Below are 17,850 nucleotides of genomic sequence, written 5' to 3'. Positions count from 1 at the left end.
CATCCAACCAACCAACCAACCAACCAACCAACCATCCATCCAACCAACCAACCAACCAACCGACCATCCAAACAAACAAGCAACCATCCAAACAAACAACAACTCAAACAAACAACAAACAACCAATCAAGATGGAAACTTTCACTAGGAAGTGAAGTCCAACTTTTAATTTGTTTGTATTATAGAGAAGGTCCTTGGCTGGAATCAACTTCAAGTCTAAATTAGTTGTGGGTGTGTCATCCATAAATATGACTTATCTCTACTGAAAATCATGCAACTTAAAGTAACCTCCAGCTGTTTTCTGTGAGTTGCTGTATTGTTGTTATGGTTGTGGTTACATGATCCGCCAAATGTTTAGGCTGGATTTGGCATTTGTGTCCACCTATTGAGCCTTTCTCAAGGACATGGGATAGGCAGATGTTATTGTTTGATGGTGGTGGTAGAGGTATTGCCCTGGGATGCAAGCTATTCCACACAAAACTGCCTTTTGCAATTGACAGATGACTTTGTCAATGCTGATGGTGTTCAAGAGGTGTTCCAGATATTTTGAACCCAAGGCACCTATTACTATTGTTACTATTATTATAATAATCATGGTTGGTCACCCAACCAGTCAGATGTTTAGAGTGGGGTTGGCAATTTTATCTACCGATTAAGTTATAAGAACCTGGGTTAGGCAGAGGTTGTTATTTGATGGTATTAAAAGCATTGTTGCAGGGCGTAAGCTGTTATTATTATTATTATGTTTGGTTCTATAGTCAGACAGACTGAATGTGGTATTTTTTTTATCGCGTATCAAGTTGTTATTATTATTAGACTTATCATCATTTTATTTTGTGGAGCACCAATTTTTTGTTTTAATTTTTATTTTATTTTTTAAAAACCGACAAGGACAAACAATATATAAAACATAAAATCATCATCAATTAAATATACCTATAGCATGTCGTTTGGTTACAAATCATTCGTGCATCACTGCTTTCAATTATATATAAAGTCATAGATTGTCCATCAGGTATTCATAGGTACATTATTGTCATTGTAAATCATGTATTCAATTACAATTGTTATGCCTTCATTTTAAACCAATATTCTAAAGATTAGATTCATGTATATACCAACATTCCATTGCATCATTATTAGTCTATTTAGTAATAATATGTCTTTATAGTATCACCTATCTCATTCTATTGTTCTTACAATATGGAAGAATACTTATACATCACCAGTTTCAATTGTATATAAACTCGCAAATTAACCATCAAGAATACATAGAACATACATCATATGTTCAACGATAATTGATATTCCTTCATTTTAAACAAAGTGTTCTAGATATTCAATTCATATATAAGCACCAATCTAAAGAATAAGTCATTGTTTCACTCTCCATGCCTGACTCTTGCTGCTTAAACTATCTGCTATTTGACAGTTAAATCAGGGAGTCACATTTTAAGACTTTAAAACAGTGGGTCCCTACCACCCACTAGTGGGCATTCTAGCTTTCATGGTGGGCGGTAAGGGTTTGCTGTAACTCTGCTTTATAAATTTTATAAAGTAAAGTTACTTCCCTACTTTATAAATCATCATTACTGTGGAACCGGTGGGCGGTTAGAAAATTTTACTACTAACAGAGATACAAAAGTGGGCGGTAGGTATAAAAAGGTTGACTACCCCTGCTTTAAACATTAAAACATGGATATGTGTATCCAAGTATTTATTATCTATAGATATATGGTAGCGATGGAATAGATTCAAAAGCATTTTAAGAAATCTGATAAAGAATTTTACTTTCCAAAGACTGAACTAAAAACAGTAGAAATGTCAATCTCCTTGTTTGGATCTCTTTCACAGGACCACGCGTCTAACATGACATGCTTCATGATGTAGTGCAACATATCACCGATATGTTATAGAGCCGAGGTGGCGCAGTGGTTAAATGCAGCACTGCAGGCTACTTCAGCTGACTGCAGTTCTGCAGTTCGGCTGTTCAAATCTCACCGGCTCAGGGTTGACTCAGCCTTCCATCCTTCCGAGGTGGGTAAAATGAGGACCCGGATTGTTGTTGGGGGCAATATGCTGACTCTGTAAACTGCTTAGAGAGGGCTGAAAGCCCTATGAAGCGGTATATAAGTCTAACTGCTATTGCTATTGCTATCACCTGTTTCTTCCATTCATAGATAAGACAGAAATGAGACACCCCCCCAATTGCTACACTCTATGGTTAAAATTCAAAAATTCAAAATCCAAGTGCGTTGCAGAGCCATGTTCTGAAGGCCTCCCGTAGAACATGGTCCATTGAACTCTCACCAGCTGATCATGTTCCCTTCCCAGTCCAGAAAGGTTCCCGTAGATGATGATGAGAGACCAGCTAGCACTTTGAGAATCCCTTGCACGCTCTCCTGAACTGTCAAGGGTGCCTTTGAGAAGAAAAGAGAAAAGAAAGTTTACCATCCTGAAGGGGCAGCCTTTTGAAGAGTGCCTGACACATGAGGAGAGATGGGCGGGAGGAAGAGAGGGAGGGAACTGGCTTTCATTGGTTTTTGAAAAATACAATTCATACCGTCATTGCAGCCAAATATAAACCCCTAAGGACTAGGCTGAAACAGTAAATGTTCAACATTAAAACACATAAAGCATTAGAAGCTTGAATCCATCTAGAACCAGAGGTGGCACGCAGAGCTCTCTCTGTGGGCACAAACACAGTCACTAGCTGTTCTTCTGGTTTCCAGCGCACCAGCCAGCTGATCTTTGCGGGTGATGGAGCGCCGGGAAATGGCCTGGAAAACAGCCCAAAACCAGCCCATTTCCAGGCTGTTTTTGGCCCAAATATGGCCTGAAAATGGCCCCCCAAAGCCCCCCAAAATAGCCCCAAAACAGGCAATTTTTCAGACCATTTTCAAGCCAAAAATGGTCTGAAAACAGCCAGAAAATGGGCTGTTTTGAGGCCATTTTTCAGGCCATTTTCCAGCACTCCAGCACCCACAAAGATTAGCTTGCCAGCATGCATGCAGGCCCATTTCAGTTTGGGCACGCTGTGCCGAAAAGGTTCTCCATCGCTGATCTAGAAGATGGACTCCTTTTCCAATTGATGCGATTTGTCCCTCATTGTATTCACAAGAAGACAGATAGACTTCTCATCTGTAATGTTCTCCTTACCGCAGGCATCAGCCCCAAAATAACTTTAGAAGGAGCCAAAAAGAAATCTGAATGGGTTGGCACCATCAGCAGAAACTGACTTGAGTTTTTACTGAGAATGAAACGACTTTCCTTTAACAGCAGTCGAAGGAATATCCAACCAGGCTAATCCAGAAAGTAACTTTCTGGATTAGAGGGATAGAATCAAGATCACATGAAGTGTTAATACCACTTTATAATGCCTTGGTAAGGCCACACTTGGAATCCTGCATCCAGTTTTGGTCGCCACGATGTAAAAAAGATGTGGAGACTCTAGAAAGAGTGCAGAGAAGAGCAACAAAGATGATTAGGGGACTGGAGGCTAATACATATAAAGAACACTTGCTGGAATTGGGTATGTCTAGTTTAATGAAAAGATGGACCAGGAGTGACATGATAGCTGCATTTCAAATATCTCAGGGGTTGCCACAAAGAAGAGGGAGTAAAGCTCTTCTCCAAAGCAATAGCAATAGAGTTAGACTTATATACCGCTTCATAGGGCTTTCAGCCCTCTCTAAGCGGTTTACAGAGTCAGCATATTGCCCCCAACAAGGTCTTCTGTTTTTTTCATTGTGTAACAAAAAATGAACCCCCTTACAACAGACGCATTTAAATGGACTTGAAGATTTCCACGTGTACCAAATATATTTTAAAATCTGGAGCCTGGGGAGGGTGAAAAAGCATGGAAAAATTCAGGGGTTGCGCCTCTCATGCGCTCATGTGCACTGAGGTGTGTGCTGCACGTTGCATTATGAATGCAACATGCCCACACATGATCTCCCCTGCGCTTCCCCCCTCTTATGGCACGCGAGCTAAAAAAGGTTTGCCATCGTTGCCATAGGCATTGACAAATTTGCTTATGGCAAATCAGTCAGTTGCAGAAGGCAGCTTTACGTGGAACTGCTTCCATCCTGCGACGATATCTGTAACACCATCAAACATCCGGATTTGCCTATCTCAGGTCCTTGGTAAGGACTCGATAAGAGACACAAATGCCAAACTCACACTGAACATCTGGCTGACTGTGCAATGAATAATAATAAATAATAAAGGCGGGATGTAAATAAATAAATGTTCCTACCTTGACCACAAGAATGGCTCCTACAACGTTAGTATTGTACGCGGAAAGCATATCTTGCTGCTCTACAGTCTCCAGCTGAAACCCCTTGGAAGTTTTGGCTGCATTGTTGATTAGCAGATTGAGACCTGTCCCACCAAGGTAGGATTTCACCGCCAACACAGCGGCCTTCACACTGGATTGGTCTTCCACATCTTCAAGTGGGAAGGACCACAAGACAGGCATTGCATTGAAACCGAGAGCTGATTTCTGCTGAAGATAACTTTGGAAGCTCCCTTTTATTTGTTTATTCCAGTTTTGAGACTACCCAACTCCCTGGAGACTCTGGGTGGCTTACCAACAAAAGAAATAAAATAATATATAGTTCTCCTCCACGGGCCGGCAGAGGGACGGGGGGGGGGGGGGGTAGATGGGACAGACACCATCTGTGGCACCCTGCTGGCCAAAATGGGGCACAGGATGGCAGGCACGTGGTTCCCCTTGCCCTGTTTTGGATTTGACCCCCCTGTTTTAAGTGGAACTATCTCCTCATTTACAATAACATTTATGTGGAGTTCATGAAAATTCTGGAGCACTCGTCAGCCAAGGGGTGCATTTCGTACCTAGCTGAATCACATGTATGTTGGCATGCTTCTTGGCCAATTCTTCCAGAGCCTGGGATTGGACACAGGAAAAATATAATATATGTATGTATGTATGTATGTATGTATGTATGTATGTATGTATGTATGTATGTAAATAAGAGGATGAATTGACAGGGGGGAAATAATGTTTTGCGAAACTTCTTGGATTAGAGACAGCACAAAACCTGCATTTATTAATGATTGGAAGCCCCTTTTGGGCTTTTTGCTAAAATGAGAAATAAATGAATGCGTGGTTTACGGCGTTGATGATTTAAAAGGTTCCACCACAAATCTGCGCTCGACTAAACCACGTCTGACTAAACTGGGTAGCTGACGTCATCAACAGGGCGACAACAGCGCGGAGAGAGAAGCATGCTGTAAACCCTAAACCTAAAATTAACCCCTAAACCTAAACCTAAGCCCCCTAACCCTAATCCTAATCCTAACCCTAAACCTAATCCTTAACCTAACCCTAAACCTAACCCAAACCTAACCCTTAACCTAACCCTAAACCTAATCCTAACCCTTAACGTAACCCTAAACCTAACCCTAACCCTTAACCTAACCCTAACCCTAACCCTAACCCTTAACGCTAACCCTAAACCTAACCCTTACCTTAAGTTGAATCGGCTTGCTTTCAAAGCGCTATTTAAAACACCCTTCTTTCTCCGCGCTGGCTGTTGTCGCCCTGTTGATGACGTCAGCGACGCGGTTTAATCGGGCGCGGCTTAGTCGAGCGCGGTTTTGACGGGTCACGGATTTAAAAGAGTAAACTTTGGAATGAAGGAAATTAAGTTGTAACTTTAGAGAGGAGGAGTAAAATATAAATGCACTGTTTTTGTAATTGCCCTTACGAAGATCAAAAGGCACTTTTTATTGCTTCTTGTCGTCTCATCTTGTCTCATCCCCTCCCTTCCCCTTTCCATTCCTCCCCTCCCCTTTCCTTCCTTCCTTCCTTCTTTACACTTCTTTTTCTTTTACGTGTTACTTTCCTTGCTTTTTCTCTTTCAAAATTTGCATTGTTTCTATTCTTTTAAAATATTGCATATTAAAAGAAAAAGAAAAATGCTTTTCATATCCTAAAGCACAATGTTCAGTTTTTAAAACTCTGTCAAGGCTTACTGTTAGACAGATAATCTGCACATTTTCATTACAATCAAAACAGACTGGCAGATACTGCGATGCATTCAATCCAAGTTTAGTTACCTTCCTACCTTTACAAATACAAAATATACTGCAATCAATGCATATTTTTTTAATGTAGATTATCAACGAGAACACTTAGACTTATGTCACTGTTCAGACAAAGCATTTCAAACTTGCCCTAATCTCTTCCATGTTTTAATCCTCTCCCCCAACAATCCACCAACATCTTGAGGCTATTAAGACACTCACTTTTCACTAGATCAGTTTAGGATCTAAAAAATCCTTGATCATTACTGATCCCTGTCTATATAAGGTACTATTGAGCTATGGTGGCACAGTGGTTAGAATGCAGTACTGCAGGCTACTTCTGCTGACTACCGGAAACCAGCAGTTCAGCAGTTCAATTCTCAAGCCTTCCATCCTTTCGAGGTGGATAATATGAGGACCCAGATTGTTGGGGGCAAGAGGCTGACTCTGTAAACTGCTTAGAATAGAATAGAATAACAGAGTTGAAAGGGACCTTGGAGGTCTTCTAGCCTAACCCCTTGCTTAGGCAGGAAACCCTACGACCCTTCAGACAAATGGTTATCCAACATCTTCTTAAAAACTTCCAGTGTTGGAGCATTCACAATGTGTGGAGGCAAGTTGTTCCACTGATTAATTGTTTTAACTGTCAGGAAATTTCTCCTTAGTTCTAAGTTGCTCCTCTCTTTAATTAGTTTCCACCCTTTGCTTCTTGTCCTGCCCTTAGGTGCCTTGGAGAATACTTTGATTCCCTCTTCTTTGTGGCAGACCCTGAGATATTGGAATACTGTTACCATGTCTCCCCCTAGTCCTTCTTTTCATTAAACTAGACCAGGGGTAGTCAACCTTTTTATACCTACTGCCCACTTTTGTATCTCTGTTAGTAGTAAAATTTTCTAACTGCCCATCGGTTCCACAGTAATGGTGATTTATAAAGTAGGGAAGTCAATTACATTTGAAAAAAGGAAACTGCTTCAGTATCGGACAAAACCTCTACCACCCATCATGAAAGCTGGAACGTCCACTAGTGGGCGGTAGGGACCAGGTTGACTACCACTGAACTAGACATAGCCAGTTCCTGCAACCGTTCTTCTGATGTTTTAGCCTCCAGTCCCCTGAGCATTATTATTAAGAACATTTTGACTTTCTACAGACCTTTCCTTTAGGGCCATCAGGTTTCCGACAGGTGGCAAAGATACGTTTTGGAGGCTCAGGTGTCTCTGCAAGCTGTCGCACCAGTTCTAACCCAATACCTCGGTTGGAACCTGTCACCAAAATACTCATGATCTATTCTTTGGGGTGAGGAGAGCGGAGATCGTAGTTTTATTGGATTGTGGTTTGGGATGAATGGAGTCGGGTGGCGTGGGGTAGATGGAAGGGTAGTGAAAGTTCAATTAGATTACCTTGATCCAGAATGTAAGCTGATTTTTGTATAAATTGTTATTTGAATACAAGGTTAAGAAAGATTATCTGGAGAGTCTACACGAGGGTGGAGTAAATATGAGAGGAGCAATGGATGAGGATAAAATATATATGCGGACACGGGTAAAGGCAGGATGGGAGGTATAGAATTTATATGCGGAAGCAGGTAAAGACATTGTTTAAGATTTTAAAAATAATGAGAAGCTGAGTTTAATGTTAGAGAGTATATTGACTTCTCTTTCTTGGGGGGGGGGTTCCCCCCTTTTTTCTTTTTATTATTCTTTTCTTTTTTGTTCTTTATTTTTTTTATTTTTTTTTATTTTGTAACTTCTAATTTATTTGGTTTCAATATACTCCAGATTTTGCTTGATAAAGAACGATGCCGGGAATGGGACCTGGGAAGTCGGAAGGGGGTCAGGGAGGGGGGTTCAGGGGGTGGGTGGGGGGGAGGGTGGAAATATAGACTCAATTTTCAGAACAATGAATGCACTTGGATACTGTTGCTTTTTTTTCTTTTTTTCTTTTCTTCTTTCTTTTCCTTTTATTTTCCTTTTGTTTTAGTACAAAACAAATAGACCAATGAATACTAGAAATACACCGCAGCGAGGTGTAGAGGGAAAGAAGAGGGGGGAATTAAGAGGGAGTGAGAAGGGAATGTAAGGAGGGTGAGATGGTGGGAAGGGGAGAAAGGAATGGCTGAGGGGGAGGGGAAGTAGAAGAGGGGATTGTTGGAAGGGAGAAATGAAAGTTGGAGGGGTAGAAGGAAGGGTGTATGTAGGATAGAAGTGTTATGAGTTGTTTATTGCTTCTTCTTTTTTTAACTGCACAGTATTTAAGTGATTGTATAAAGGAAAATGAAAATGTAATAAAAGAATCTTTGATTAAAAAAAAAAAATACTAACAGCCAGTGAAGCCATGCTGATTCCTCTTCTGCTTCCTGGACTTTGCACGGTGATTTGAATAAAGACTCGAAAGGTGTGTGCTTCCCTCCGTGAACTTGCCCGGGGTGGTGACTCTTGAGTTTATCTGTGGAAACCTGTTTAACTACTTCTGCGGGAGGAGCCGAGCGGATGGTTTAATCAGAGGGAAAGACGTCGTGTGTCCAAAGTGAGATTATCGACACCGAAACTTGGCATGATTGCAATGAAGCCTTTGGCATTTGAAATGTGCTTCCAGGTAGTCCTGGATTTACAACAGTTCATTTAGTGACCGTTCGAACTTACAACGGCACTGAAAAATGTGACTTGTGGCCGTTTTCTGCACTTACAATTTTTCTGCGTTACTGTTTTATTTTCATTTTTTCATTTTCATTTCATACAGTCACATATATACTGTGCATGATTGGGGCCATATAACATTGGGCAATAGACACAGCCATCCTTGTACTCCCCAAAATACAAAACTAATATACCACTTCAACCCTCCATACACCCTTTCTTTCTCCCCCCTCCAACTTTCCTTTCTCCCCTCCAACATTCCCCTCTCCTACTTCCCCTCCCCCTCTATCACTCCTTTCTCCCCCTCCCTTCCATCTCACCCTCCTTCCGATCCTCTCTACCACCCTCTCTACCCATCCCTCTTCTTTCCCTCTGCTCCTCGCTTCGGTGTATTTCTACTATCTATCGATATATTCAGCTTCTTATTTTTATACTAAAATTTAAAAAAGCAACAGTATACAAGTCTGCACTTACAATTTTGTAGCATCCCCGTGGTCATGAGATCAAGTTTCAGATGCTTGGCAGCTGGTTCATATTTATGGCCCTTGCTGTGTCCCGAGGTCATGTATTTCCCTTTTATGCAACCTTCTGAGAAACAAAGTCCATGGGGAAGCCAGATTCACTTAGCAACCAAGTTACTAACTTATCATTCACTTAATAACGGAGGCAAGAAAGGTCATAACATGGGGCAAAACTCACCTAACAAATGTCTCGCTTAGCAGCAGAAACTTTGGGCTCAATTGTGATCGTAAGTCAAAGGACTACCTGCATTTGGAATCCCCAAACAACAACAAAAAAGAATATCTGTCTGGATTTCTTTTGAAACTTGGCTCGAAGCTCATGAATTAATTAGGGTATCTTTTGGAAACCAGACATGGAGCTCTCAAACTCTCAGCCCGTGGGCCGGTTGCATCACACACTGGCCACGCCCAGGGCCAGTTTAGTGAAGGGATAAAAAGTCATGATACATCACCTTGACAATGTGAGTTTGACACCCCTGGTCTGAAGGATCTGCCTGGACAGTCATTTTCTGTTAGGTAGCTGTAGACAGCTTTAGCATAAGGACACCACCGTGTTGGCTCTGGTGCTGGCTTATGGAAACAGTCAACATTATGTGCTGGTGGAATAGGCAGCCCAGCAGTTCAAACTAACTTTCCCCCAAAATTTATAATTCTCCCCAGGTCAAATAGACGGTGCCACTTGAAATCAAAGATTATCCCTTTCCAAAGGCACTGGATTGGACCTTCTATTCCCAATCATTTGTAAATTGTAGGCAGGACACCAGTCCACCGTCCCAGGCTGGAGCTTTTGTAAAAAAAAAAAAAAGAACACAGCGTGATAAACAGCACAATTATCTGACATTTAAAGCTCTGTCAATGGTGAGTTACCAAAGCAACCTAAGAGACTTGTTATCAGTTGACCCCAGACTTCTATCCTTTCTCTCAAACCAATGGCTTGATCTAGAAAGACAGCACACAAGCTCCCATATTGATGGGCAAGCCTGAGCAATAACTCTACAGAACCAGGAAGAAGGAATCAGTTGAACCTTTAATTATGATCCACTGAATATACGCCAAATGCTAATGAAAGCACTGTGAGTTCCTGCATTTGATTAACTGAAGCAGTGAAGTCCAAATTAATGTCACCCAAGTTCCAGGTCTCTTCTGGGTCATTTGTAAGGAAGAGGACAAGGTCACAGGCAGGGGAGTAAGATGTTCCTATTTGCACATCCAGCTTTCTTATCGATCTTATTTTATTTTATTATTTTACTTTATTTTTTATTACTTTGTCAAATATGTACAGGGTAGCAGGTATAAGTATAAACACGGACATGAAGAAAGGAAATGAATACAAGTAAATGGGGACAGTAGGAGAGAGATGGTAGGCATGCTGGTGCGCTTATGCACGCCCCCTTTACGGACCTCTTAGGAATGGGGTGAGGTCCTCTGGTAGACAGTTTGAGGTTCTGAAGTTATGGGGGTTTGAGGAGGTAACAACGGAGTCAGGTAGAGCATTCCAGGTGTTGACCACTCTGTTGCTGAAGTCGTATTATCTGCAATCGAGTTTGGAGTGGTTTACCATAAGTTTGTATCTATTGTTTGTCTGGGTATTATTGTGGTTGGAGCTGAAGTAGTCGCTGTGATGTACGGACGGACAAACTTACATGTTTTCACATGCTCACCAGCGATTGGTTGCCCAAACCCTAGGAAGTTTAAACCACTGTCATTGGCCGGCTGGTCTGCCAGAGCTCCTTAAAAGGCGAGGTCCAGCAGCCCAGCCAGCAGAGCGCAGTCACTTACTCTTGCAATAAAAAGTGCTGAAACTCACTCTCGCCTCTCGCCTGCTGCTTCTCGCCGATCTAACAGTCGTTGACAGGTAGGACGTTGTAGCAGACAATTTTCTGTACTATGCTTAGGTCCGATCGCAGGCGGTGCAGTTCCAGATTGTCCAAGCCCAAAATTCCAAGCCTGGCGGCCTAAGGGATTCTATTGTGAGCAGAGGAGTGGAGGACTCTTCCCGTGAAATACCTCTGGACCCACTTGATCGTATTAATGTCCAATCTACAGTGTGGATTTCAGGTAGACTAGCTGTATTCAAGAATTGGTCTGGCAAAGGCCCTGAGGCTGCATGCCCATACCCTCAAGAACCATATTGTTCACAACCAGCCAACTCCTTAATCAAAGGACAGGTCCAACTAGGGTGGAGATCTTGAGTATCTTCGGTTCTGGTCTTGGGCATCTATTCATCAATCCCCCCAGCCAAATCTTCCATCTCGAGGTGTTACCTGTGCCTCATACCCTATACATTTTCAACCACGTTCCTGGATATTCTGTGCTTCAGTGACTCCCATATATTGACACACACACACCACTTGATAAATGGTTTCCTAAACTTCCCAACCACCCTTCCATCCTCCGCCATTCAGTCAGAACTGAAGGAGCTTCTTGGATGAGAAGCGAAACGTCTTCAAGGGAAATCAAAGCCCAGTTGCCTTTTGAAAAAGTACCTTTGGGACAACCATGAGCTGGATGGTTGAGAAGCTCCATAGACATTCCCAGCACCCCATACAACATTAAGATCAAAATAAGATCAAAAGAGCTGGGGTGGCGCAGTGGTTAGAGTGCAGTACTGCAGGCTACTTCTGCTGACTGCCGGGTGACTGCAATTTGGCAGTTCGATTCTCATCAACTGAAGGTTGACTCAGCCTTCCATCCTTCCGAGGTGGGTAAAATGGGGACCAAGATTGTTGGCGGAAATATGTTGACTCTGTAAACTGCTTAGAGATGGCTGTAAAGTACTGTGAAGCAATATGTAAGTTTAAATGCTGTTGCCCTTCCTTCCTTCCTTCCTTCCTTCCTTCCTTCCTTCCTTCCTTCCTTCCTTCCTTCCTTCCTTCCTTCCTTCCTTTCTTGTGCAATGGTTAGAATTTAGTATTACATGCTAACTCTGCCCATTGCCAAGAGGTTGATTCTGATGGATTCAAGGTTGACTCAGCCTTTCATCCTTCTGAGGTGGGTAAAATGAGGACCCAGATTGTTGGGGGAAATATGTTGACTCTGTAAACTGCTTAGAGATGTAAAGTACTGTGAAGCGATATGTAAGTTTAAATGCTGTTGCCCTTCCTTCCTTCCTTCCTTCCTTCCTTCCTTCCTTCCTTCCTTCCTTCCTTCCTTCCTTCCTTCCTTCCTTCCTTCCTTCCTTCCTTCCTTGTGCAATGGTTAGAATTTTGTATTACATGCTAACTCTGCCCACTGCCAAGAGGTTGATTCTGACAAATTCAAGGTTGACTCAGCCTTCCATCCTTCCGAGGTGGGTAAAATGAGGACCCAGATTGATTGGGGAAAATAGGCTGACTCTGTAAAACCACTTAGAGAGGGCTGTAAACCACTGTGAAGCGGTACATAAGTCTAAGATTGCTATTGCTATCTCATAGGGGACGGGATGCCAGTGAACCTGTGCCCAGGATTTTACATCAGCAAAAGAAAATACTAAAAGTGACACCCAAATTCAGAACCATTGGAAAAGACACAACTGCTCCAGACTGGTGTCTGCAGGAAATAGCAATAGCAGTAGACTTATATACCGCTTCATAGGCCTATCAGGCCTCTCTAAGCGGTTTACAGAGAGTCAGCATATTGCCCCCAACAATCTGGGTCCTCATTTTACCCACCTCGGAAGGATGGAAGGCTGAGTCAACCCTGAGCCGGTGAGATTTGAACCGCTGACCTGCTGATCTAGCAGTAGCCTGCAGTGCTGCATTTAACCACTGCGCCACCTTGGCTCTCCATTCCAATCCATTCAAGATGGGCACTAAAATGGCATGTTTATAGCCTGTGGCCTACATTCAGAGGTGGGTTCCTACCAGTTTGCACCAGTTTGGTAGAACCGGTTCGTCAAATCTACCAAACCGGTTAGAAGAGGTTCCACCAGTGGACCCGGAAAGCAGGCCACACCTACAGAAGAGATTCCAAAAAATTTTGAAACCCACCACTGACACACACACACACACACACACACACACACACACACACACACAGACAGACAGACAGACAGACAGACAGACAGACACAGACTTGCACAGAAAAAGAGAAAGAGAAAGAAAGGTAGAAAAAAATAAATAAATAAATAAATAAATAAAGTGAGAGATGAAAGAAAAAAGGAAAAAGGGACAGAGAGATAAAAGGAAGGAAAGAGAAGAGAGAGAGAGAGAGAGAGAGAGAGAGAGAGAGAGAGAGAGAGAGAGAGAGAGAGAGAACACATGGCCGGCAAGCCACTCCCACCAGGTCACATGGCCAGCAAGCCACACCCACAAAGGAGGCCACACCCACAGAGTAGGTTCGAAAATTTTTTGAAACCCACCACTGCCTGCATTGTACATGCAATATAAATAAGCAAGGAGAGGGGTTTAGACCTGCAGCCTTGGTGGCCATCTTGATTTTCTTTCCCCCCCTCCCCCCTCCACAAGAATCCACCGACAAAGCTTGTCTGTTCTTTGAAAGACTTCTAGGGACCAATTCCTTTCCTTCAAGACAGCTAAGCCTTGTCAGTTGAAATATAATTGAAACCAGACTGATTTTGTTTTTGGCCATCATTTTAACATCTGGGATTTCTCGAGTTACATCTGTTTCATGAACTCCCAGCTTCACTGGTGGAAAACAAATTGAGATATTTTTTTTTTTGGCCTCTGATGCAATAAGAGAGGAAAAAAAACTCATCCTGGGGAGGGGAGGGTCAACCTCAGAAATCCGTGTCTTTCAATTTCAGATCTTCCCTAATTAATATTAGGGCTCCTACTTTTTCAGCTTAAATCTTGAGAAGTGTATTAACGTTTGTGAGGTAACTTCAGGTCGAAATCTCCCTTCTAAAGTCAACACCACATTTCAATCCATTGCCTGTTCCCTGCTTTACCACTGCTCATGATATAACAAAATCTCCTCTCCCTGCTCTACTCCAAAGGGAAATCCAGGTAGTCCTCGCTTAGCGACCGCAGCGAAGATGGCAATGAAAACATATCTTTCCAACCAGTTCTTGCATTGCAACCTTCGCAGGTCTGTAAGGCAAAGGAGAACTGACGTGCGATCATCAAAGTGTGTGTAATGCTTCTCTTAGCGACTGCTTCATTTAATGGCTGAGTTGCTGGCCCCAACACATTCTCGCTGCCTTTTACAATACACATTTTTGTGACTTTCCCTGGGGTATTGCAAGGTATCTTTAAAAAAAAAAGCCTTCCCTATTGTGGAGGCAGTAAAAGGAGATATAAAATCGAGTTATAAGAACTGAGTTATGCAACAGAAATGTTAGCAGTGGGGTCTATAATCTGCAGCTCCGGAGCCGCATGTGGTTCTTTCATCCTTCTTCTGTGGCTCCCTGTCGCTCAAAATATGCTTCACAACGGCCGATACCTGCCAGCACGCAATTTATTGAGGTTTCCGACCCATCTTTTTTTGGGAGTTTCAAAAGGTTTTCGTTGCATGCAGAAATAAAAATGTGTTGTCTCTGTAGCAGTTCATTGATTTCATAAATGCAACACAGTATAATTTTTTTTTAATACATAGCATAAAGGCAAAAAACAACAACAACAATACCCGCAGTGCTATCTTCATTTTAGATATCCAAAGGGTTTTGTGGCTCCCGGTGTTTTCTTTTCTGTGGGAGACTAGTCCAAATGGCTCTTTGAGTGTTTAAGGTTGCCGACCCCTTTTGTTGGCGGAAGGGGTGATTTTGTGAAGAGGGGCTTTTCCATGAGCCCAGATCAAAATTGCGTGTTGCTATGACAGCTGGATTAGGTGGAATAGATGAAAGAAAGGCAGCGAGCCCTAGAAGGTGGCACATATTTTTTATGGGATGGAGGGGAAGGTTCGTGGCTGGCTGCAGCACCGGCATTGCCAGGCAGGATGAGGCCAGAGTTCCTGCCAAGGGAAAACAGATCGGCCCCCACTCCCAGGTCTGCCATGCCAAGCGAATTGGATGAGCTTCAGTGACTCCAAGAGAAAATACCAGTTTGGCAGCAGCCGTTTCAATCAAGCCGGAGTCAAAATGAGAAGCAATGTTCTTGGAAACAGAGCTATGAGAGCAGGGTCCTTGGTGCGCTCTGAGCTTTCTTGCCGGCGTTACAGATATGCACCGATGATGTTATCTAATTCGGGTAAATGAAGCATCTGCAAGACAACAAGCAAGCTCAACCCTGAGCTTACAGATGAACAAAGGTGGAAAGGACCTTGTCGGTCATCTAGTCCAACCCCCTGCCCTAGCAGGAGAGGAGACCCTACACTCGTGATGGTGAACCTATGCCACAGGTGACACATGGAGCCATTTGTTAGGGGACGTGAGGCATTGCCCTGCCAGCTGACTTCGGCCTTCATTTTTGGCCGTTTTTCGCTCCCCGGAGGCTTTCCTGAAGCCTCCAGAGAATAAAAACAACTCAATGTGCAAATCGGAAGTTCAGGAATGGACTTCCGGGTTGCCCATAGGGCTGTTTGTCACCCTCCAGAGGGACTCCAGGGGATGGGGGAGGCCGTTTTTGCCCTCCCCAGGCTCCTAGAAAGCCTCTGGAGCCTGGGGAGGGCGAAAAATGGGTCTATCGCATGCCAAAAGCAGATGGGGAGTGGGGTTCAGGCGCACATGCACAGGGGGGGGGGGTGTCACACACATAGAATTATGGATGTGGGCATGCCCGTATATGACTCCCCTGCGTTCCCCCCGCTTACGGCACGCGATGGCAAAAAGGTTAGCCATTCCTGACAAATGGCAGTCCAGTCTCTTCTTGAAAGTCTCAAGTGATGAAGCTCCCAAGGCATCGTCTGTTCCATGGGTTGATTGTTCTCCCTGTCAGAAAGTTTTTCCTTGTTCCTAGGTTGAATCTCTCCTTGTTCAGTTTCCATTCATTATTCCTTGCCTGGCCTTTGGGTGCCTTGGGAAATAGTTTCCCCCATTCTTCTTTGCAGCAGCCCGTCAAAGGTTGGAAGGATGCTATCATGTCTCCCCTGGTTCTTCTCTTCACTAGGTTAGCCATGCCCAGTTCCTGCAACTGTTCAGCATAGCTCCAAATATTCTCCTTCCAAGGATGAGGTCCACCAGAGGATGGAAAACGCAGGAGCGAAAACAAAAGATTTCAGCTGTAAATTGGCTCTGTGTCAGAGGCCAATATTACTCTGAGTCCCTTTTAGACATCTGGCTGGACATGCTCTGCTTCACCAAGTCGTGATTTTTGCCCTTAAGCTGTCCAGGCAAAAGAGGCAGAGAATGAGCTGTGCTCTTTCCTGGACATCTGTTTCTTTCTGATTGCCAGTATGGCTGAATGCTCAAACCGGGGGTACGTGAGGTCCCAACATGTGCTTTGCCCTTTGTTAACGCTCCTTTGGCTGAGGAGAAGGAAGAAGGAAGGAACAGCCATGATTCTCACCTCCCTGCGTGTACTTTGCAGTGACTGCCTGGTGTATTTATTTGGAGGGTGTGTGACAAAAATCCAACACTGATCCAGTCAGTGCTATCCTCCATCACTCTCTGAAGAATATTAGGTCTTTGAAAATATACTCAATTGTTCCAAGCTACATTTGAAGAGCTCATCTTCCTTCCTTTCTTTCTCTCCCTTTCTTTTCCTTTCTTCTTTTCTTCCATATTCCCTCTCTGTCTCTCTCTCTTTTTTCTTTCTTTTCGTTCCTTCCTTCCTTCCATACTTTTCTTTCTTTTCCCCCCTTACTTCTTTCCTTTCTATTCCTTTCATTCTTTCTATCTATTCCTTCCTTACTTCCTCCCTTTCTCTCTTTCCTTTCTTTCTTTTTCTTAGATTTTTTATTTTCCTTTCTTTCTCTTTCTCTCCCTTTTTTTTCCTTCCTTCCATCCATATTCTCTCTCTCTCTTTCTTTTCTTTCTTTCCATACTCTCTCTCATTCTCTTTCTTTTCTTTCTTTCCTTTCTTCTTTCCTTCCTAATTCCCCCCTCTCTCTTTCTTTTCCTTTCTTCCTTCTTTCCTTCCATATTTTTCTTTGTTTACTTTCTTTCTTTTTTCCCCTTCCTTCCTTCTTTCCTTCCTTCCTATTCCTTTCATTCTTTCTCTCTATCCCTTACTTACTTCCTCCCTTTCTCTTTTTCCTTTCTTTCCTTTTCTTAGATTTTTTATTTTCCTTTCTTTCTCTTTCTCTCCCTTTCTTTTCCTTCCTTCCATCCATATTCTCTCTCTCTCTTTCTTTTCTTTCTTTCCATACTCTCTCTCTCATTCTCTTTCTTTTCTTTCTTTCCTTTCTTCTTTCCTTCCTAATTCCCCCCTCTCTCTTTCTTTTCCTTTCTTCCTTCTTTCCTTCCATACTCTTTCTTTCTTTTTCCCCTTTCCTTCCTTCCTTCCTTCCTTCCTTCCTTCCTTCCTTCCTTCCTTCCTATTCCTTTCATTCTTTCTCTCTATCTCTTACTTACTTCCTCCCTTTCTCTCTTTCCTTTCTTTCTTTTTCTTAGATTTTTTTCTTTTCCTTTCTTTCTCTTCCTCTCTCTCTGTCCTCCCTTTCCTTCCTTTCCATAGATACACACACACACACACACAAACACACACACACAAACAAGCACACACAATCTTCTTTCCAATCTCCTCCCTCACTAAGCAACCAGCAGTTTTTTAAAGCCATTTATCTTCCTTTGCATATTGGGTGTGGGTAGTTACCTACAGTGCTTC

At 42.9% G+C, this 17,850-nt stretch overlaps 1 protein-coding gene across 1 annotated transcript; it reads right to left on the bottom strand.

Moving 5' to 3' along the window:
- Positions 1-1,477: 1,477 nt before the first annotated feature.
- LOC148042800 (uncharacterized) lies at positions 1,478-7,726 on the bottom strand. The gene is made up of 4 exons (XM_087729304.1): positions 7,204-7,726; positions 4,858-4,909; positions 4,259-4,449; positions 1,478-2,420 (listed from the first exon to the last, which is right to left on the bottom strand). The coding sequence occupies exons 1-4, from the start codon at positions 7,330-7,332 to the stop codon at positions 2,307-2,309; spliced, it is 486 nt and encodes a 161-aa protein (XP_087585430.1). The 5' UTR covers positions 7,333-7,726; the 3' UTR covers positions 1,478-2,306.
- Positions 7,727-17,850: the final 10,124 nt, after the last annotated feature.

This window comes from Thamnophis sirtalis, unplaced genomic scaffold (assembly GCF_051295495.1).
Source record: "Thamnophis sirtalis isolate CommonGarterSnake01/CBP01778 unplaced genomic scaffold, rThaSir2_p1.2 scaffold_14, whole genome shotgun sequence".
NCBI lineage: Eukaryota > Metazoa > Chordata > Lepidosauria > Squamata > Natricidae > Thamnophis > Thamnophis sirtalis.
This window is presented reverse-complemented; position numbering and strand designations above follow the sequence as displayed.